Genomic DNA, 23,759 nt, shown 5'->3' on the forward strand with positions numbered 1-23,759 from the left:
AGTCCCCTTTCCTTGGAGCCTGGTTTGCTGATTCACCTTTGTGTTATTTTGGTAATTGTTTGTTTTTCTTTGTCTGTGTCTAATTTCCCTGAGTCCGAGTTGCTTATTTACTTTTGTTACTTTGTATGTATTATTTTAGTTACTTCATGTTCTTTGCTGTGTTTGTCTGCTTTTCATTTCTGGTCTTTGTACCTAGGTTACATTCCTTTGATTTTCGCTAGACCCTTGGTTTCCTTTATTACTCTTCCCTGTCTAGTCTTCACGCTTGGTATGTAAATTATTGTTTCATGCTTGAATCTATGAACCTTTGGGTTTTCTACTTATTTTTCTACTCATCCTGATAAAAAACAGTTCTTTAAAGTATATTTTGAACCAGTCTACCGTCAACATATCAGTGTTCAATCAATTTATTGGTAAATAATTATATTTACTGTGCAGAGCATTAGAATACGCTAATCTCATTGGATAATCGGCTTTATACGTGATGTTTCATGAGTTGATGAAACACATCTTCGAGAAATTTATATAGGCCACGCCCATAATTCAGTGGAATTATTTATTGGTCACTATGTATTGCCTATTCTAAACCCAAAATAGAAATAAAACATAAGAAACATTTGAAATGTTATTATAAGAAATGAATATTTCGTTGTTTTTATATTTCATTGCCATGTAAAAGCATTGACCGGTCGCGCTTCATTGAAAACGCTTTTACAGATCAATGAAATAAAAAGAAATAAACATTCAATTCTTACATAAAAAAAGAATCTAGTTCGTTATTATGACTGATAATGAAAATTCATGCCCACAATATCAATGTTATATCTGTACAAACACAAAATTACATTTTTTTTTCAAATTATTCGAATCCTTTCTTTGGTGGTAGGGCATCTTGTGGTACAATTAGAACTATTTCCTTATAGTCAAAATTATTGTCCGATCGTCATACAAATTCTTGTTTCTGGTACCTTTTTGGCACCTAATACCAATACGGTTCAATCTCAAAAATCAATTTCAGCCTCATTTTGGTATGACACTTTGTGGTAATCAATTCAAGCACAAAATTCTTTCGAAGTGGCAGTTATATACATAATCTTTATTTTTAAAAAGCAACAACCAAAATGACTAACTAATACAGGTTCAGAGTGGTCTGTTTCTTAATTAGAAGTAAAAGGGTTTTTTTTTCCTTTTTGAAATGTCTGTATCATGATATTCATAAAGGCGTATCATGATATTTATAAAGGCCCCTATTGCATATATCTGTATTCTTACAGATGCAACAATTATAATAGAACCAACAACACAAGACACAAGCCCAAGTCTAGTTGGTCATAATTCCAATATGATTCAGCTTAGATTGCACATTTTCATAGAATAGTCCCAAAGCAGTTGGCATTCATTATCATCAAGAGACGAGATACGCCTGGTCATTTCTGGTTTACAATGACCATAGTATTGGCCACTAACACCTTGAACAGTTTCATCAACAGCAGCAAAAATGAGCGTCTGAGCTCCAGCAGTAGAATCTAGAATACAAAACCTGTAAACACAAATTCAATTAAAAACTAGATTCAATACTAAAACGTGCTTTTAATTCATTGTAAAGAACAATAAACCATAAAATGGTTTACAGGGTACAGTGGTGGAACCCTGAACAGTTGGGGCAAGTATCCACGAGACACATCATTCTAGCTTAATACAACCTAGAATTTTGATTCGAATTAAATATTTGACACAGGATAACAATTTGACCAGACTGATATTGGCTCTTTTTTGGTCCCTTACATAATAATGGTTCCAGGCACAACCCCCTAAACTACTTTCGTGGAATGGCACCTTGAGGCAATTTAAAAAAAAAAAAAAGATCAATTCACATTTACTCCAGTTATTGCCCGAATATTTTCAGACCCCTTTCGGTTCCTAATTCCTATACATTACGAGTCACAACCCCCAAATATCATTCCCCAGCCTTCTTTTGTGATATGTCGCTTTGTACAATTTAATAGAGATCTACACACTTATCTTATAATCAAGTCATTATCGGGACATAATGAAATGCTTGTTTCTGATAAATTCCTAAACGATTAAAGTCATAACCCCAAAATCAATCCTAGCCTTTCTTTTGTGTGAAACACCTTGTGGTACAATTCTAAAGAGAACCATGATTCACGCTTACTCAAGTTATTGTCCAGAAATTGGGAATGTCTGGCCCTTCTTGGCCAATTATAACTCTTCAATGGTTCAAATCATTATCCAAATTATAATGATTGATCCCAGCCTTCTTGGTGTAGTATGGCACCTGGTACAACTTCATTCGACGACGACGACGACGACGACGACGACATACCATTATACGACCGCATTCTTTCTGCGGTCGTATAATAAAGCTGTGATATGGTTCTATTAAGGTAAACTTACTCAAAACTACCAGGGTATATTTATATTAGACATATTTATTAGACAAACATCAACATGGAAAGCTTGATGTATTATCCATTAAATTATATTAATATTGCAACTTTCGATAAGCTGTAAACGTGTTTCAAGGAATAATCACTCATCAGCAGCATTCGTATCATAACCAACCATACGACGGTCTAAATTCAAATTCATTATATACAATGCAGGAAGTACCAAAACTATCGAAATAGGAAATCACGTGACTCTCCTTAAATCTAAATCCAAAATTTAATTGTATATAAGAGGTACTCAAATCAAAACTATAGAAATAGGAAGCCAAATCCATTACTATGAGGTTCAACTATGCGTAATACAAGAAATGAAGCCTCAGTTTCATATTATACATACTTGAAAAATAAATCCACCAAAAAATTAAGACAGTTTGGAGTGATCCTTCGAAGAGGACTTTTTACAATATCTGTGTATGCAAAACCTGGGTGTACAGCGTTAGCTATCACGGTGGTTCCTGGAATAATATACAGTGAGTTGTATCAATATATAAACTCTCAATTATGCAAATTGCTCTTGTCCTTTTATCCGATCAAACTTCAGTTTTGTGCCGTCATCTGAGCTTGTAATATTGCCCAAGTACTTCTATTGTTGTTTATATCAATTTTAAACATCATCTATAAATCGGAGCAGAGAATTTGAGTCAACTTTTAACTCCAAATCTATTTATAGCGGCAAAAATTTCTTAGTGTAAAACATAATAGTTCGAATTACTTTGCAGTAGACAATAGGGACATGCTGAATAGTGTAAACAACTTGTACCTGGTCCTCTCCTTGTAACTTTATTTGCATTGCACAGTTTTAAAATTATAACTCATTTCTACGAAAATGATTTCCCGAGATTTAATCCTTAAAATCTGATGATAAAATAGTGTAATTAAACTTCTCGGCACTAAGATTTTAAGACCGTCTTTCACACCACAAGGACTAGTCTTGCTCCCGGTTAATAATGGGGGTGTACTATCAAATAACAACCCCACTATCAAACAGCAACGTGATAATGGGGTTGCCCCTTGAGCTGTTATTTGATAGTGATGTTGCCGTTTGATAATATACCCTATGACTGACCGAAAGCAAATCCCTGTATTCACACGAACAGATCCTTGTTCATAAGGACTGACCAACTTATATTCACTTAAAACTTAAAATATTCAAACACTTGCCTTGTAAATATTTGGATAGTGACATTGCGTGCATAACATTTGCCAGTTTGCTTGCATTGTAGCCGGAAAGATCTGGATACAATACACCATCCTTATCAGGAGACTTCTCAAACTTGAATGGTGCGGTGCGCCACGAATGCCGAAGTGAGCTTACGTTGACAATACGCGCATGACCAGACTTCTTCATCAGATCTAACAAACGATAAGTCAGGAGAAAATGTCCAAGATAGTTAACTCCAAAGATCAAATCATAGTTTTGTTTCGTTTTCAAACCCAAATCCTTACTTGCCCAGTCACCAATACCTAAAATGTCAAGATTATATGTAACTAGAAGAAGTAACACACTTACTGACTGCACAGAGTTTTTTTTATGTCTGCATTTTATCTTATACTAAAATCAAATTATATGGAATGGTTGATTAAAAAATAACCTCAATACTTGAGATACACACTTGTGAAAAATAATCTGTTTGCAGGTTATTTAGTGCACAGAGGTTATTTCTTCATTAACAACAAAATATAACTAATAATTTTAGCATCAAAATTGAACATGTAGACCATCAAAAAGGATTTTGGGCAAAAGAAATCGATATTTATGTTCTATTTCAAGGACTTTTAAGACTTCCTTGTTTTAACTAAGTGTTTCATAAAAATACAAACATGTACAGAAATTGCATACTGTGTAAGGGCACATCAAAACGGGAATACCCTTAAACTTTTAAGAATGATGAGACAAGGAACTTAAATAAAACGGAACCGCTAGTTTATATTTGTTATTCTGAAATAAATATTATGCAATGAATTTTAAGTTTAAATTCAAAAACATTCAAAACGGTATTTGAACTCGCGTAACAACCTTCACCTTGTTCAAGTGGCGAACCCAGAAAATCCGAAAAGGGGGTACCCTCTGGCTAGCTTCAGCGAATCCCAAAGTTTCGATATAATAAACCAATCCTTTCTATCATAAATCCCGGATCAGCCTTTGTTGTTCTCTAATATTGTGAAACAATATACACAAAATATATAATAAAAGACAGGATCGCTACTTGTACATGCCGTAAATTTCAGAAAAAAAACACCGAAAACAATAGATAAATGAATTTATACCCACTTACCAGAATTGTTGACTAATATATCTAATCTTTTCTCTTCCTTCGTAAATTCGTCTGCAAATTTTTGAACATTCTCTAAATCCGTTAAGTCAAGACGTTTTTGGTGAATATTTTGATTTCCAGTTAATTCTATAAAGGATGAAAACATAAATTACGTTTGCAGTTTATTTTATTTTAGCCGAGAAAGAAAACGTCCGAAAAAGTTAACATGTATTTAAGTACCATTCTGTGTAAGCATCATGCAATACAGGTGATGTTTTCAATGTACATCCAGAAGACAACCGAAAATTAAGCTATTCAAATTTATACCGGTGCATAGATCTGTGACGCATATATTTTTTGACAGCATATATATATCGAAAATTCCCGCCATATTTCCACAGTGCATTTCAAATTTGACATGTAAATATCTTAAAAATGTAAACTTTACAAACACTTGGTTACATCTGAAAGTTATGAGGTATAAATAATTGAATACAGATGATGGTTACTTCTGGAGGTTATGAGGAATACATTTTTGGATAATGCATTAAATACCGAGAATAGATATGGTGTATATGTCAAAGAGGCAACAACCCCACAGGCATGAAAATGTCAGCCCAAGGCCACCAATTGGTCTTAAATGAACGATGACGAAATCAGCATACCATAAGGCAGGCTACAGCTTTCCGCAAAACATCATTATACACAGGTAGAGCGAAAGAGTTACCCCTTTATACTCAAGTAACATAAAAAGTAAATTAAATGTAAAAACAATACAAACGTACACAGGCCAAAAAACCCTGACTTGGGATAGGCGCAAAAAAAAATGCGGCGAGGTTTAAGTACTTTGGCGTGATCACAACCCTTCCCCTTTAAAATCTTGCAACTGTGGAAAAATATTACACAATTAAATACACTTAAAAATCAATTCAAAAAGGTCTGAGCCCCTTGTAACAACGGAAATAAAGAAACTGAATATAAATTACACAAATTGTACAAACTAAGGACTACTAGCAGTTAACTGACATGCTAGCTTCAGACCAGTTTAAACCTATAAAAAGTAATGTCCCAATCCCAATCGTACGCAAAATCAATCCCAATTATGCCCATGCGAGGTTGAGAATCACGGTACATCAAAAGTCATACAATAAGGACACAACCCTTTTTATTCCCAAAACCGTTTTTAAATTGTTTTAATTTCTATGTAAAGACCCTACTATATCTCTTATACGAATGAGCCTTTTCAGCGGTTTAGTTAACTTATAGGGTGAGTATCGAGCTTTCTGTACTTTGTGTAGAATATTACCGTAAAACTAAGTGTGAGAGATAACCACACGCATTAATCCTTTACAAGTACATCTAAATTTGAGAGTGAGTTCCTTATATGGGTTGAACAATTCTGTGAATGTTATTACGAGTTTGTGATATCGAAAACCTTGAAGTATAGTAATTTCTTGTTAAAATCCGAAACATTGTTACAAATACGAGCAAATCGAACCAATTGTGATATGTAACACCATATGGCGGTGACAATAGGATGCCACCATCTAAACACGGATAGTTGACAATAGGAAATGAAAATTTCTCCCTTTTATCGTAAATTTTAGTATTAAGTTTACCATTATCGATATCAATACTGAGATCAAGAAACAGACATACTTCATTATCAATATTTGCTTTATTCAAAGACAGTGTTACAGGATATATATATATATCTTTAGTATAAATATTAAACTCATCGTTATTTAGAGCAAAATATCGTCAAAATATCTAAAGGTGTTATTATTTTGTTCTACCTAATGTTGTTTGGAAGGGTCGTTATTTATTCTAAGCATAAATTGTGATTCGTAACAATACATAAAGAGGTCCGCAATAAGTGGTGCACAATTAATCCCAATGGGAATTCCAATAATTTGACAATATTTTAGTGTTTCGCCAAAGCGTACCAAAATGTTGTCTTACATGATATCGAGTGTTGTAAGCATATCAAAAGGAGTCCTCGTTTGTCTACCCGGACTTGACTTTTTATTAGCAACTCGGCGGGTGTTTCTAGAAAAGCAGAGGACGCTTGCCCTACCGATGCACTTGGTCCATGCTCCCAGTTTAAGTGGATTCCGAGTTGCTCATTTGTTACTTTGTATGAATGATTTTGGTTGCTTTGTGTTCTTTGTTGTGTATGTCTGTGTTCCATGTCTGGTCTTTGTCGTTGTGATTACCACCATAACCTTGGTTCCCTTGATTACTCTTTTATGTTTTTCGTAACTAAAAAAATATCTAAAAGAATTCGAATAAATATATCCACATCCTAATTTATTAAATGACCATTTGATAAGACATGTGAATTTTAGTTTTAGGGGATTATATGTAAGTGTAGTGTAATAGAGGAAAAATCAAAACTGAACTGATTCGAAAGATCCCACATAGGCACGTAATTTATCAAAAACTCCAAACGATTTTTAACACTCCAGAAATAAAATCTTTTTGTGTTTTTTTTCTTCATGTGCAACACGTCCTTATACACATTTTGCTTGATTCTTAGACAAAAAAGTACTTAAATATGTCTGAAAATAAAATGGTTAATTAGTGCAATACTAATGCTGTATAAATATATCCACTAAATGTAAATTATCGTTTTTGAAACATTCATTCAATGTCTCAAATTTTACCCAGTTTAGCAAATGCATTGCAGGTAAATATTTACTCCAAATTTTCACAATTGCCAAATACTGTTTAGATATATATTTTACCACGTATTTCTTTAACAACCTCCCAGGATTTGGTTTCGTTTCTGCTCGCTATTACAACTCTTGCTCCACGCCTGGCTAAATCAATAGCTGTAGCCTTCCCCAGGCCAGTATTTCCTCCTTTGAATATTAATAATAAATTGATCATTTACAAATTATGTCCAGTTTCTTAATACATCAAAATTACTCAAACATGATTCGAAGCTTTGAATAAAAAATAAAGAAACACGCATACATTTAAACAAAAGCAGGTGTCAAAGCCACACACACATAGCAAACATCGATTTTTAGAAAAGTTTGAACTTCTGAATAGGTAGAAGCTTCAATATCCGGCGGGTCTACAGAGAGATAATCCATTAGCTAAGAGGGTCCACCGTCCACACCCCACCACTCATCAACTTTATGGTGGCTTTTAGGTACCTTTATACCTACCATTATCAAATCAATTTGTCGCAAAAGAATAATCTCGGATTTCATTTTCAATTTCAGCCCATATTTGTACCCCACTGGATAAAAAAGCCAAGATTTTTGTGACTCAATGGTCTGAGCGTCTAAGCTTTCCTGGGACAGCATGTGTGTACAAACTAAAATTTATGCATAATCATGTAGCCCAATATCTCAAGTATTCCAATGGTACCAAAAAGGTTGCAGTTACACTTACGGTTTCATGGTAAAAAGAAAAAAATGTACCTCTTACCCACTGAAAAATCGCTTAAATTGACATATTTTTCAATGTCAAAACTATGCTTCAATAAAAAAATGGCTTATTTAGTATTTTCTGTCTATTATTGTTACAATTTATACTTCTGGGGTTATTTTTATTATTTTTTGCCGATTTTCGCAGTCAGAATTTATCAAAAAAGTGAAAAATGGGATTTTCGATTTGTCCGTAAAAGTCACATAAATTCGACTCTACAAGTTATTGTATCATTCGATGATTTAATTTCTACATAAATAAACACAAAAAATTAATTTTCAAGAAAGAATTTTCAAAAAAATGTAAAAAAAAATATCACCCCTTCCCCCAGAAAAATGGTCGCGGTATCAAACAGAATTCTCATTCACAGCGTATTGACACAATGGAACTCATATTCTAATCATTCATAATTAAGATAATAATATACCCAACATATCTAATCAATACATGCAGGTTTTTCCGTTTGGGTGAAAATTACTATAAAATCAAAAACAGAATTTCAGAATTTCTTCTATATCACCCGTTCTTGTCATTTTATGCACAATACCGTAGTTAAAACAAGCTTTTGTGTGATACGGTACATTATTATAGTGTCTTAGCTTCCTTATGAGCCCAAGTAATAAATATTTGAACTTTTCCAAGTCAAGTTTGGTGGAAAATTGCCATCCCTACCCATGAAAAAAAAATACCTCAACATGAATTAAAATGATAAGTTTTGGCATATAAACAGTGTACAATAGGAATGTTGGGTACTACTGTTTTAATTATGGATGTATCGAATATATTTTCTCATTTCAGGCGTGTATTTTTCAGTTTCAATGTGACAATAATGAGTTTTTCTTAAAAAAAAGTAGAATTTTCAGAACTTAATATTTTCTTCCATTTCACCAGTAATTGACATTTTTTTTTCGAATATCATACTTCAAACAAGATTTTGTATATTAAAATACAATTTTATAGTGTCTTAGCTTTCTATTTACAGTAGCCAAAAAATACAAAAATCCTTCAGTTTATTCTTTGGCATCAAAAATATTCGTAAACGGCAGGTATAAGCTAGGTACCTGAAAAATCATATTTTTCTTGATGAGTAGGGGGAGAGGTGCCTAAGGGGTTATCTCAGCCCACGTACTAAGGTCATTTCGAAGGTAGCAATATCCCGGTCGTGATTCACACCCAGCCGAATTCAGATGAATCAGATTGATCGTGTTTTTTTTTCTCAAGATATTTATTATTTTGACCTACAGAGCAATATTTTAATAAAGACAAATATCAAATATTAGAATCGGCTTTGCAAGTAGATTCTATATCGAGTTCTTCACTTGATAGGTGATCAGTTGGTCTTGAACGACAAGTATTATACATACATTATTTCACCTTTATAATGATATATGAAAACTAATCGATTGAACAACGGGAACTTACTTTTGATATCATAAAAGACTATATATATATATATATATATATATATATATATATATATATGTCTTGTTTCAATGCAATTAAAACATGTCAATTCAGCCAGGTCAGTTGTGCAATTTTTTCATGGGTTGCAACGTTGCCTAAGCGAAAGAGGTCGATTTGCAGTGCCAGTGGTGGTGCCTAAATACTGTTACATTTGACTTATTGGTATGCCTACCTAAAATCACTGTCACTTCCATTTCAACCAACAAGCTCTTTGCAAAAGGCAGGGGTAACAATCAAGGCGAAAAATTACCAACGATGTTAGAACTGTGATTTGCGATGCAAATGTTTGGTCGTTCCCTCCGTGGGACTCGAACTTGTACCGCTGTGACATCTATGGCAACACCGCCTGCACGAAATCCATCACCCTAGACCACTCGGCCACCTAGGCTATATAAAATTATAGCTTTCGTTGGCCAGGTCATTCCTTCTCGTAGGATTAATCTAGGGCTGTAACTATACATATCTTCCCTGTATCAATTTGATCCGATGGAGCAGTGTAGCGAATAGAGTCGTCACATTCTGAGACGTTGTATAATATTGATTTGTTGTGACATGCATCATTAATTTGATCCTCTATCCTACATAATAACACCTAAAAAAACTGTCCCGTACCACCATACATCGTGTACTAAGTTACAGCCCTAGATTAATCCTACGAGGAGGAATGACCCAGCCAGCGAAAGCTATATTTTTATATAGCCTAGGTGGCCGAGTGGTCTATTGTTTGTTGGGGTTTAACGTCTGAGCAGTAATATGTCAGCTATAGGGCGCTGGACTTTGTGCATGCGGTGTTGCCATAGATGTCACAGCGGTACAAGTTCGAGTTCCGCGGAGGGAACAACCAAAAATTTGCATCGCAAATTTGACAGTTCTAACATCATTGGGAATTTTTCAGACCTAACTAAACGTTTACTTATCTTCCCTGTATCAATTTGATCCGATGGAGCAGTGTAGCGAATAGTCGTCACATTTTGAGACGTTATATATATAGTTACCCCTGCTTAATTCGCCTTATATATTATAGGAAATATTTGGTCGCTTGTAAACTGTTTTGATTTGTGACAGACATTGCGTTCCATATAAACAGTATTAATAAATGCTATAAATAGTCTTGGTGGTTAAATGTTATTACTTACCGGTGATCAAAACAGTTCTACCGTGTAATTTTGCTGCACTTTTGCACCATGTTGTACTTCCGAAGTAATACTTAAATGCGCATATACAAATCACACTAAAAATAAGGAGTATTAAAACGACAAAGATCATGTTGTTACTGGTGGATCGCCTTTGAACTCTACGGTCTGCAATTGACGACAAAATTAAAAGCCAGCCTCGGCTATAGTATTTTGTCCTGTGGTGGAATTTACCTCATATATTTAAATGAGTACTTGCCATACACTTGCGATTTTCCCCGTTACTCTGACATTGTTGCATTTCAGTTCTAAATCATATTCAACATAAAATGTGTAGTTTTATGTTACAGAATTGAGAATGATGTCGCATTTCTAAAAATAGTCAAGATAGTTCAGGAGTGAAAAAATATCTTGGACCACATTTTGTCAATTGAAAACACATAAACCTTTGAATAAAAATATCGGAAAGAAAATATTAATCTTGTGCCCGTTAGATTTTCCGGAATTATTGTTTCCGTTTGTGTTCTCCGTAATATTGACGATTTCAGCATTTCCGGTGAAGGGAAATCAAAATTGTAGACATGAAACTTTTAACCAACCAAAACCAATAATTCTGTCGAAATTTTCGACATAAAGCAGTACTGTGTAAACACTGAAAAATGTCTGCATGTAAAGAGAACGATCTCAGTAAGGTCAAATCTCTTGTTAGTGCAATGCACAAGAGAGGCATTCGACTTCTTGCAATGGATTTCGATCAAACCCTTATATCAGTGCATTCAGGTGGTCGATGGAAAGATAGTTTGGAAAGTTTAGCCAAAGAAGTTCGTCCCTGCATGAAAGACTTGATACATGTCACTTTAGAGAAGGGGATACATGTTGCTATAGTTACTTATTCTGCTCAATCATGGTTAATCAAAGATCTTTTGAAACACCTTTATGCCAGGTTATTGTTTAAACTTATTTAGTGAGCATGACATTTTATATCAGACAGTTGTCTCTTGGGGATCAGCTATGCATTAGCTAGAAAATTGTATACATGTACACACAGTAACAAGTCCCATTCCCCTCATCCCAAGAAAAATAAAAATAGATATTGTATGTATATGGTCACACTAAGAGACTAAAGGTGTTAAGAAATCTAGAAAAAAGCAAAAGAAGCATGAAATAGTTTCAAAATTTTTTTTTATGGGGGGTGGGGGGGAGGGGGGTTGGGTTCGGATAGGAGGTTTGCGCAGGATGCCTAATTAAGCATAAATATAAGATATATATTTTATTAGGGAAAATTAAAAAAAAAAAAAAACAGCTGGGCACAGGTAAATTTATTTGATAAGAAAATACCTCCAATTGTGTATTTTACAAATTACTAAACCTTTGGAAATTTCACTATTGATTAATTTAAGGCACGTGTGCAATGCAGAAAACCTCAATTAAAGCATAAACCTAAAATATATTTGCATAAAGATAGACTTCAATAGTCAAAACATATGCTCTAAACCAAATTTATTAATTCCTTGTTAAAAAGAATTAGTAAGGTATTCATATTTCTTAACTATTCATTTGTTAATTCAAAACAATTAATTTCTTAACATTTTTCCAGTCCTTTCCTTCGAAATTCTCAATGACTAGCCCGAATAATAGAGGTCTGTATAGGATTCAATTAGCCCGAAATGTACACATCATTTCACTAGTCCAAATCAATTTTTACTAGTCCCGGGCTTCGGGCTAGTGGGTTAAGGCAAGCACTGTTTTTCTAACTGTTTCACCATTAATCATTAATAAATCTGAAACTCTTTTTCTTGCAACTTTTTTTTCTTTGATTAAAGAAAATCTTCTAGAAACTGTTAAAACTCACTTATTCAATCTATTATCTTTCCATGATATAACATTTGAAAGAAATCTTTTTTCTTGTTTAAAAATATACAATGTACATGTACATGATGTACATGCACTAAATTTTCAAAATCTTAATATTAAGTTTTTCTTGTCATTTTATTGTGATATCTTTACATTCATTTTTATATCACCTTAAATTCCACTCTGTTGGTTGAAGACACTGTGACTCAACTTGTATCCTCTCCACTGTGTTGGGTGGAGACAATGTGACTCCACTCGCATCTTCTCCACTAAGTGAGAAACGATTCACCATATGTACCGAAACCGCAGTATTTTTTGGGATGATTTGGTTCACAGTACGTCGTGGCTACCTACATGTATGATACTAATGATACGATGCTATTTTTTAAATAAATTTATTGGTAATATAAGTTTTATAGCTAGCATTATTTTAATAAACTTGAGAAAAAAATAAAATATTTTTTTATGTTTTATTTCAAATGGAATTGGGGAACAAATCCTTACTTTTTAATTCCTTTCATGCATAAGCGGCTATGTTTTGTAAAACATGGCAGCGTTCATGAAGGACACATGTCTCTTTAAATGTATAGTGATAGGTACTGTCAAACATATCCAATATCGCAATATGTATTGATACCCCCGACTCTCCACTGTGTTGGATGACAGCACTGTAACTTCACTGGCATCCTCTCCACTGTGTTGGGTGGAAACACTGTGACTCCACTCACATTCTCTCCACTATGAAGAGTGGAGGTTGACTGTAGTGTATCATTTAAAAATTCTTAGTTGTAATTGTGTCTAGTTTCTGTACCCTTGACTTCCGTAGCAATCCTTATCTTACACCTGTTGACCTTAGTTGACCTTGATATAATTGAAGAACTTTTCCTGAATAGAAATGAATGTGAAGTTGTCTGTGTACATGTACAGTCCATTGTCCTGTGTTTTAATCATAAAGTATATGGATGAGTCCTTTAACACTAGACTCCATGCAGTCCATGGTTGTGGGACATTTTGTACTTTACATAAATTTCACAAACTAGAATATATAATAAAGGGGGTGCTTAAGTCTAGTCCATTGGTATTACTATACATGTATAATTTAAAAAGCACATGTATGAGCATATACAACATATCATGGAATACATGTACAATGTATTTCTGATCTACATTACTAGTTATGTACAGGTACATGTACATGTAATTGTATGTGATAGGGGAATCTTTTGATATTGAGCATCTGCTTTGTCTTAAAATGCATGTAATATTTGCCATAGGATATAAAACAATCTATGGTAGGGTTATAAGATAAAATTAGTTAAACAAAAACAAATAGTTTTGTACCTGCAGTGGCATACATCTATGTACATTTTTGCACTTTAAAGAGGTAGACTTGGGGTAAGGGGCATAACTCTTGAAATCAGCGATATGTATGCAACATATTCCATTTCACCAAAGCCTATCAAGCTTTCATTTGGAATAGAATGAAATTATTCCAGGTTACTTTGATGCTTAGATGAAATTGATGTAAAATGCTTTTTAAGAGTTATATCCCATACCCTAGGTCTACCTCCTTAAATCAGACATGTACATCATAGGTATCTTAGTTTTTTCTTCTTTTTCAGGGATGCAACAAGAATAATTGTGAGAGGAAACACTTCAGACTTTCTTGCCAGAAACAGTTATGAAATAAATGGAAAAGAGGCTCACATCACTGATGTACTGACAGCTTTGTATAAAAATAGAAATGAGGTAATCAAACCAGAGGAAGTGATCCTTTTTGATGATGATGTTGAAAATGTCTCAACTGCTAGAGAATTTAAACATATCGCTGTTGAAGTAAAGGAAAACATTTCTTATGATACGTTTACAGAAATCTCAGCATTATTAAGATCTTAGGTGTCTGATTTATTAACTCATTTTTTTGTCAATACCTTTCATCATGTATTGAACAGTGTTCCCTTCTTAACTTAGTAGTATAAAGAGTGGATTTTCGGCAGTTGTTTTATTTTCACAGTTTTCATGATAAGACCGGTATTTGGAAAGTTAAATTGTCGTAAATACAAGTACATGTATTTTCATTGCAGAACATTATAATACGATTTGAAGAATGATAGCAAATTGGAAACTTCATAAAGGAAAAATTCCACATGTATTCATATTCATGTATGTTTTACAATATGGAAACATATGTTTAGGACCAGTATGGTAATAATATGTTTCTGTGCTTTTAAAAACAAATGAAATCATATGTTTTCGAAAATCATATGTAAACAATACTATTGTCACTTTTATTTAAATGTTTCTAGAAAAGCAGAGGACGCTTACCCTACCGGTACACATGGTCCATGCTCCCAGTTTTTAGTGGAGTCCGAGTTGCTCATTTACTTTTGTTACTTTGTATGTATGATTTTAGTTACTTTATGTTCTTTGTTGTGTATGTCTGTTTTCCATGTCTGGTCTTTGTCCCTGGATTACATTCTTTTGATTACTGCTATAACCTTGGTTCTCTTGATTACTCTTTCTTCATGAATTACTTTGCTAGTTAGAAACATACTTTTCTTATGTTTTTTATTGTGGTCCTAAACATATGAAAAACATAAATTGCAATTTTTCATTTGTAGATTGATTGAAGATACATGTAATTACAAAAAAAAGACAAAATTAAAATTTCTCAGTTAACAGTATGATACATTATTGGGCTATTGGGTAGAGTTCACTTCAGGATAAGACTATTCCTTTAACTTTTAGGGCAGTGCCTTTTAATTCATTTTAATAAGACTTAGTAATGGCACAGCATCGAAATTGTCATAGGGATTCCACAAACATTTCAAATTTTGTTTTTCATCATTTTAAATATTCTTTTGCATGATTTTGTTTACTTTATATGTGTATTCACCTTCTTTTTTTTTGTAAGAATTACTACAAAAGAGATTTGATTTGTAGAATTTGTTTATACATAGTACATGTATCTAAATGACATACATGTATATTCCTGAACGTTTTCAGTCTGAAAGATTCAGATATACAATGATAAGAAAGGTTAAATATTTTATCATTATGGCACGAATTAAGAGGATGATACATGTAAATTCTTATCAAATGCTTATTTGATGGTTGTAATGTCCCCATATATGATGGACGCTATAATTACTGTTTTTCTATATTTTCTTCAGTGGTATAAACCTCATAATTACACAATTGATTAAAAGGAGTATGAAAGTGGTTTAGGGACACCGATGTGTGCTTTTCAATGGAGTATTGAGTCTGAAAAGTGTGAAAAACTATGTGTACTATATGTGTGTTTTTTTTTGCAGAGGATCTGAAAACATTTTGAGTTATCCCTCTTTATGAACATATGTATATAGTTATATGGTGTATTTGTAGATTTTGAAACTTACATTTATGTAAAAATAAAATTACCCCATTTTTAGAACAAAAAATAGGTAAAGTTGCATCCTGTGATAACAATCCTACTTATAAAGTATGTAGATGACTCTGAATTACTTTCATTTATTTTATTATATTTAACATACACTTATTTACAACGTAAATGATATTCATGGTATTGTCTAGTATACACTAATAGCCAGTATTTCATTGTTTGTCTTTCACTGTTCAGTTTGTTATTTTATGTTTATCACTTATTATCATATCTCAATAAGAGGTCAGGTGTACTTCAAACAGTGTTATCCCCATAATTTTTAAATAGCGCAGCTCTAATGGCCTTCCTCCAAAACTATAGCACAGTGCCCATAGTGCATTCTAACTATTAATTACTGATAGCACAGTGCTAAGAAATCATAGCACTGCAAAGTACAGTGCTATAATGGCCTGGGGAGAACACTGCTTCAAGCCTTCATAGGGAATAATTTAGTCTGTTATGGTGTAATGTTTTTGTTAAAAATTTATAAATCATTTTAAGACTGTCATATTTTATGGTTTATAAAGAAATTACGTTGCAGGTTTTCTGTTTTTTTTTAATTGTGCACCAGCCATTCCTTATAATTTGATTTTAATATCAAAATACATGGAGTGAATCATTTTAAAAAGGTTGATGACGTCACAGTCATATTACAAATCTGGTCTGTAAGATGATAGACACAATTTTTCATCCAATCAGAAAGGGTGTTTCTTCTGACATTAAATTATTTTCAAATATTCCCAATTTTAGGGCTCGGGTCTGATGGCCCAGTGGTAAAAACTGGAAGAAACAGGGTATTATCTGAATAAAGAATATTTTTATTTTGGAAAATAATTTAGTAGAAAATTTCAAAACTAATCACTTAAGGGGGTTAGCCATGCCTTCATAAACCAGAGTCTGAAATGTACATGTAACTCCTTGTGTTGAACAGATCTAAAGAAATGGTTTTTTTTTTAAAGTGTGGTAGTTTTATTCATGTTACTTAGAAATGCTGACTTACACTTATTTCTGATTTATTCTTTATCACATGATGTCTTTGTACACCTCCTATTTTGCATACTTAGTTGCAAAACATGAACTTTTTTTATTTGTCAGCCATGAGAAGCCATCTTCCCATATACAAATCTTCTGAACTGCTGAATAGAGTTGAATAAAACCTCATTCAGTATTAGTCAGATCATTGTATTGTGCATCAACTATTTGTACGTTCATCCGATTTTTTTTTTATTGATAATGAAAAACATGAACATTGTCATTTGTTGATTAGGAGTAGGGACAATTTTCCCTACAACTGCTTATCACAACAATTCAGTATTTTGACAGAACCACTATATTGGTATGTCTCTCTGTAGGATTAAATGTCAGAAGGACATGCATATGTTATGACCACATGGTTAAAAGGTATTGGTGGTGTGGGGGGGGGGAGGGGTGATGGGTGTCATTTTTTCTTGTTGGTTCCTGACATAGGGAGCAACCATAATTTTTATTGGGGCGGGTACCAGGCTGAAATCTTAAATTAATGGTGGGACTATTGACATAGGGAGCAACCAATAGGTTTTATAGGGGAGGCTGGCAGGCTGAAATATGAAATTAATGGTGGGACTTTTGACATAGGGAGCAACCAATAGGTTTTATTGGGGAGGCTGGCAGGCTGAAATATGAAATTAATAGTGGGACTAATTTGTTAGTGTTTCTAGGGTAAAAATGTGGAAAATTATTTAGTCATATTACACAAGGCATGGTTAGGGTAAAGTTTAAACTGTGGTCGGGATGGAATATCGTAACAACTCCCTACCCTTAAAATATTGTAAATTAATGTATAAAATATGTATTAGCTCACCTAGACAATTCAGTGGTTGATTCCAAACAGCTGCTATTTAAAATTTTTTGCTAACCCTGTCGTGTTTGTATGTTATCTAAGATTATAGTAAAGTTGTTTCATTTTATAATTATCAGGCAGCTTATTTCTTCCCAATAAGAACAAGAGATTTTTAAGTGTAGTTATTATGGTCTTTTTTGATCTCTTTACTTTTACGAGTTTCACTAGATTTAGATCTAGTTAATTATGCTGTATGTCTATTGTTGTCAAATAATTTATATATAGACTTACAGATCAAGGGCAGTTCCAGAATTTCAGGTTGGGGTGGGGGTAGGGGGGATTAAGTGCAAAGAAAGACAAGAAAATTTTGGGGGAAGAGATTTTGTGTTAAATCAAGATTTCATGCAGAAAAAAATTTCTCACAATTTTTAGGAGGGACTTATGCCAGTGATGCTAGTCTTTGCACCTGTATACTTTTCAGTTTGTATATAACTTGTTTTTGATAGATGTAGTAGTATTCAGTGGATGACCCAGGAGGTTTGGAATTCCGTGTTTGAACTTTTTTGGAATTTCATGGTGAGTTTGGACAAATAAACAAATGATAGCCTAGAAATCACTTGAATTGCCCATGGCATTATATTGTACTTCTATACATATATCTGTCAGTCCATTTACCCTGATGTGTAATTAATTAAGAGTGGTTTTTGGGAGTTTCCTGTGGAATGTTTGTCATAATATTAGAACACTTCAATTTATTTATTGCTTTATTGGGGGATCAAGGATGATTCAGGAATCTGAACTACACCTTTTTTGTTGGAAAATTTTATTAATTCTTGAAATTTCTGGATCTGCCCTTGGTTTTATTGTCATCCATTCTGTTATGGGAATTTGATAAGTGTGCATATAACATATTTATCTGTTGTGTATTGGTTCAAATGTCTCTTGTTAGACTACTGTTATATGATACGTGCAGGGGAGGATCCAGAAAAGGAGGGGTGCCAACTGGTGTTTCTCAGAAATATTACAGTACAAGACTTATTATTTTGTTTTTTCGAATTATTCTGTTTACTTTTATTTTAGTCATTAAACTGGAGTTAGTCAGACTTTCAGGCTAATTAAGGCTGTATATTCTAAGTTGTTATTTTTTTGGTTTTTGCCAAGCATGTTCAGTAATAAACCACAAACTGATAAATGTACTCAGTTTATGTTTGTGATAATTCTATGCTTTACACAAGTTTGATCTTGATGTTTAATAAGTATTTTAATCTTGTCCTTTAAAAATAAAAAGTAATTGTCATATATTATTAAACATCACACAACTCCATGCTAGTATTGAAAGTAGAAAAAAATATAAATTCAACAATGCAACACATGATATGCCATTTATGGTTTCAATATTTTGGAGATTTGTGCAAGGTAAGTTACCAGTCTTTGTAAAAGTCAGGCAGTAGCTAAGATATGATCAGAAAGAACCCATTTCTTTGAATGTGTAGTTTGTACCATCAGAACCAGATTTGTAATGAGTAAAGAAGATGCAAATAACTTTTTTAACGTTTGAAATTTTAACATTCTATTGGGAAAGATGGAAAGGAAATGTGTCAATTTTCATCCAGTGGATCATTATGATTGTTAATGAAAAATTTGATTGTTGTGTTTTTGACATGCATCCATGTTTCAAACTTGCCTGATGTTTTTAACAAGTTGTAATTAAATTCTTATGTGCATCACGTTTTATTGTAATATTAGAATAAGTGGGAGGAATTGTATTGTCCTCCACTGTAGCATATTTTTGTGAATTAAACTTGGATAAACATTAAAATTTTCGATAATTATTTTATTGATAGCTTCGGGGGCAAATGTCAGGCTGCCTGTTATTCACATATTTTTTGTTATATGTATTATGATTTACTGCTTTTTGTTTTATGCATGTTCAGCTTTTTGCATGTTGTCGTTTTGTCCATGCCTTATCACTCATCTGTTGTTAATATTTGTTATTTTCATTCAAGTGCTGAAATACCAGTGATTTTCTTATATCTGTTTTGTTGTTTATTTCCAAACAGTATGACCACATGGTAAATGAATTCTACATTTAGTGCAAAGTGGGACTATAACTTAAACAGTATGTTTCAAAATTTCAAGAAGTGCAATTTGTACTTTATAAACCAAGCCCAAAACTGTTGTGTTTGATACAAAAATGACATGCATTAAATTTCAGTGAGGAGGCTCACAATACAGTAATATGTGTTACAGATCAAGTCAGACATTTCTATTATTATGCTGTCCTGAAAAAGAAAAAAAAACAAACAAAAACCAACCCCCCCCAAAAAAAACAAAAAAAAAAAAACAATATTTTCCCTCAGAAGCATTGAAGTAAAATATAAATTCAGAAAATTTTACACCCCCACTCAATGACATTTTTTCCCCAAACAATTTTAAGTCTGTAGATGATGTTTATTGCCGTAGAGATTTGGTTTCTTGTTAATTTAAGTATGGGACAGTATGATAGTATACACCATGGCAGTGAGATTTAGATTAATTTTAGGATTTTGAAACTTACTGAATGACCAATTGAGCTATTTCCTTCACTTTGCGTCCGTCCCTTGCCATCAGTCGTCGTGGGTCATAAACAGTTTTTTTATATGACCACCACCAAAAAAGAAGATTGCCCTTTAAATGTTCCTGTTCTCTGGGTCGTTTTCTTCGTCGGTAGACACTTGATTTTCATGCAATAACTTACATATTGGTTGGTTGATCTTTATTAAAGTATATAAGGTTCCAAACCAAGTAAGGAACGTTGTTTTGATTTTTGGGATTAGCCCCAACCGTTATAGACTAAGAAATCCAAATAAGCATTTCATAGAACGTATCTATACAACCAGAGAAAGACTAATCAAGGAAACCAATATCCTAGCGGAAATCAGCATAGGAATGTCTATGATGTTACGATGATCAGACTTATATTGATTTTTGAGGTTAAGACTTGAAACATGCATTTTTCTGATGACAAGAAAGTAACTTGACTATTAATGAATGGATTTTTTCGCCATCGTATTACAAGAATTTTTTTTAAATACGGGACATGAAATAAGTAGTTTCCATATGTCATGGCAAAGTGAATGGGTTGTTTTGAAATTGTACTACATGGCGCCTTACCCCAAGTGGAAGAGCGACTATGTAAAAAGAACACAATGAAGGTACTAAGAGCATAATTAAAATAACCATTTAGGTATAGGGGCCCCAAAATGTGGCCATTTCCATTCTTGTCAGATCCTTATCATGTGTCAAATATCTTGTCGTTATCAAAATTCAAAGCTGCAGAAAGTTTGAATGGTGTGTTTATACATAGCACAACTTTTCAGATTTCGATCTCTGCGGCCGTATCAAGCTGTGTCCCACCTAACTGGTGGGGGATTATTGATCCGTTGTAAAATATGGCCGCTGTTACTAAATTTTGATGTTTTTTTTAATATTTTTTCTGAAAATGTTTTCCTCACAAACTTATTAATATTCCTCTGGATATCCAGTCCAGAACTGATTAAGGATCGCTGTTACTATAGCCTGTTAGGGTCGAACAATAGCTTTTTGCAAATATTTTAAAACCTCATTTTTAAAACAGATTCTGACTTGAAAAAAAAGGTGTTTGACAATATCAAATTCATTTTTTGAGAAATTTTGTAGCTCCATGTTAGAGTTATTGCCCTTTTTTGACGTTGTGTCTTAGCTTTATTTTCATTATTTCTTAATATTTTTCTCCGACACAATCAAACAGATTCTTACCAAACTTTGTATGTTATTTGTGTGGCAATAGTTTAAAGAAATATTTTGTGGATTATTTTTCATCCGTTGACAAAAAAAATGATTGCCTGTTCTAAAATATATCGTAAGGGTCAAACAGCAGGTATTTTTTTTTACAAATTCCTCAAAAACTGTTCGGTTAAAGCAAAGTCTGATTTGATTTAAAACATTAAGCATGATGTAATCTATCCATAGAAACATTTTTTTTGGTGAAAATCTATTGCTTAAGTTATTTCCTATTTTGACATTTCTACTTTCTTGCTATTTTCATTAAAAAAAACTCCCTTAAACCTCAAGTGCCAATATTTTGAAACTATATAGGGTTGTCGATCAAAATAAGGTCTTAAATAATTTACTTTAAATTGTGCAAACTTTTGTTTGTCTCAGCAGTTATCAAGAATGATGTAAAAATAGGAACCTGTTTAATTAGATTTTTTGTTCTAAATGATACATCCAAACAATTTCAATTCTCAAAGTGAACGGTTCATGCTCTTTAGAGCCTTTAGTTTGCAGGTCATACACAATATCTTTAGAAACATAAATTTTGTTTAAGTCTGAAGAACCATAATTGAAGGTGGGAAAGTCTCAAATGCTGAATATATTCTTCATTCCCGCCACAAATTTTTCATGAGACGAACAACTAAGTTCCAGGAGAGTTATTTGTGTCCAATATAGGGCCTCTAGTCAGCTCACCTGGACCAAACGTCCGTGTGAGCTTATGCCACCATTTTGCGTCCGTCAGCTGTAAACTACTCACATGTTTTTCGACTACATAAATTACTCTGACCAATTTTTACCAAACTTAGTAGAAATGGTTTACTGAAAAACTATTTATTTTATTTGATCAAATACGACATGTGTCAAAGGCTAATGGGTACTCTAAAGGCCCAAAACAGCATTATCTACATAACGAGGCATCATGACTCCCATGAGAAATGAAGAATACAGATAGAAGAAACAAAAATCAATCATCAGCAAAAAAAAACAAAAACAAAAACACAAAAAAAAAAAGAAAAAGAAAAAAAAAACGAAGTAAAAGCAGTGCACCTACATGTATTTTTTAAAACTACAAGTCTACAGAAAATTGTGTATAATAAAAATACAAGAATTTATGTTTACATTTTAAGCATTTAATCATTTGCAACCCCCACAACATATATAGGTATAATAGTTATAAAAAACAACTGAGTTAAAAAACAACGAATACTGTTACAGCTTTTGAATGGCACAATCTCCCACTTACATCACATAAGAAATTCACCATATACTTTACTGAAGCAAATTTTAAGTAAGAAGGATTTTGCCAGTGTTGGTTTATTCGAGAGTCAACAATATTTTACATATTCAAAAGCCTGTCGAAAATAATATCAATGTGGATAATCGCAGTGATAATACAAAATATTCTAATTATCTTAGCAACTGTTAAGCAATGACATATAAAAAAAAATAATATTCTGATTAAACGTAAAGCATTGAGAAAAATATAAAGAAAGACATTTTTTAAATAGTCTTATACAATTTATAAAAAGCTTTCAGATTAGAATATTCAGTTTGTTACACACACACACAACTATATTGTGACAGTGTATGGCTATTAGATACCACCTGGAACGTTGTCCCGGGGCAACCAGGATACACATAACCTGGAGCTGTGAAGTCATTAACATCGATTTGTCAACACTCCAGAAGTGGTTACATCATACATGTAATGGGATACTCTGGCCCAAACCTGGTTATATCCCCATAACCTTTATCCTTAATTGATACGTGTCGAAAGGACGTCTAATAAAATAACATGATATTTAGAAAAAAAACCTAAATAGTAAATATATTCCACTTTCTCTACAGCACTGAGAAAGTGTTTACATTTGAAAACTCATATTGCGAAGTTCACACCTAAACGTATATTACTGTTTTTCTTCATATCAACAGCAAAACATTATCATTCAGATTTCCTGAAAAGAAAGAAAAAAACGTGTTCATTTTTATAGTAATTAGAATAGTTGAGGATGATCTCGTGTCTACAAAATTATTTTTATTTATTTATTTTTTTATTTGTTTTGTTAACATTCAATAATTTTGTCATCGCAGGTATCAGCTACTGCT

At 33.0% G+C, this 23,759-nt stretch overlaps 4 protein-coding genes across 5 annotated transcripts in view; 1 reads left to right on the plus strand and 3 right to left on the minus strand.

Moving 5' to 3' along the window:
• LOC148607876 (uncharacterized) overlaps nucleotides 1-23,759 on the minus strand; it is a 184,396-nt gene that overhangs the window by 150,908 nt on the left and 9,729 nt on the right. The gene's annotated exons all lie outside the window — the stretch shown is intronic.
• On the minus strand, nucleotides 543-11,255 carry LOC148607883 (retinol dehydrogenase 12-like). The gene is made up of 6 exons (XM_088547112.1): nucleotides 10,768-11,255; nucleotides 7,474-7,590; nucleotides 4,748-4,873; nucleotides 3,633-3,935; nucleotides 2,809-2,926; nucleotides 543-1,540 (listed from the first exon to the last, which is right to left on the minus strand). Exons 1-6 carry the CDS (start codon nucleotides 10,895-10,897, stop codon nucleotides 1,348-1,350), a joined length of 987 nt encoding a protein of 328 aa, XP_088403238.1. The 5' UTR covers nucleotides 10,898-11,255; the 3' UTR covers nucleotides 543-1,347.
• LOC148607884 (uncharacterized) lies at nucleotides 11,290-19,889 on the plus strand. Its single transcript, XM_088547114.1, has 2 exons — nucleotides 11,290-11,707; nucleotides 14,241-19,889. Exons 1-2 carry the CDS (start codon nucleotides 11,424-11,426, stop codon nucleotides 14,512-14,514), a joined length of 558 nt encoding a protein of 185 aa, XP_088403240.1. The 5' UTR covers nucleotides 11,290-11,423; the 3' UTR covers nucleotides 14,515-19,889.
• LOC148607885 (von Willebrand factor D and EGF domain-containing protein-like) overlaps nucleotides 22,691-23,759 on the minus strand; it is a 42,858-nt gene continuing 41,789 nt past the window's right edge. For both annotated transcript variants that reach the window (XM_088546557.1, XM_088546556.1), the window contains one exon: nucleotides 22,691-23,608. In XM_088546557.1, coding sequence (XP_088402683.1) covers nucleotides 23,596-23,608 — 13 coding nt within the window. In that variant the 3' untranslated portion in view covers nucleotides 22,691-23,595. The remainder of the gene's footprint in view (nucleotides 23,609-23,759) is intronic.

This window comes from Perna viridis, chromosome 9 (assembly GCF_037379345.1).
Source record: "Perna viridis isolate PV_CMFRI_1.1 ecotype Kerala chromosome 9, ASM3737934v1, whole genome shotgun sequence".
Classification (NCBI taxonomy): domain Eukaryota; kingdom Metazoa; phylum Mollusca; class Bivalvia; order Mytilida; family Mytilidae; genus Perna; species Perna viridis.

What these genes read in the sequence shown, in the direction of transcription:
- LOC148607883 (XM_088547112.1), bottom strand. Translation starts at nt 10,897, where the DNA reads ATGATCTTTGTCGTTTTAATACTCCTTATTTTTAGTGTGATTTGTATA. An exon ending in GGTTGTTAAAGAAATACGTG is followed by an intron (nt 4,874 to 7,473) that starts GTAAAATATATA and finishes CATCCTTTATAG; the next exon opens with AATTAACTGGAAATCAAAAT. An exon ending in ACTATCCAAATATTTACAAG is followed by an intron (nt 2,927 to 3,632) that starts GCAAGTGTTTGA and finishes ATATTATTCCAG; the next exon opens with GAACCACCGTGATAGCTAAC.
- LOC148607884 (XM_088547114.1), top strand. Translation starts at nt 11,424, where the DNA reads ATGTCTGCATGTAAAGAGAACGATCTCAGTAAGGTCAAATCTCTTGTT. An exon ending in TTGAAACACCTTTATGCCAG is followed by an intron (nt 11,708 to 14,240) that starts GTTATTGTTTAA and finishes CTTCTTTTTCAG; the next exon opens with GGATGCAACAAGAATAATTG.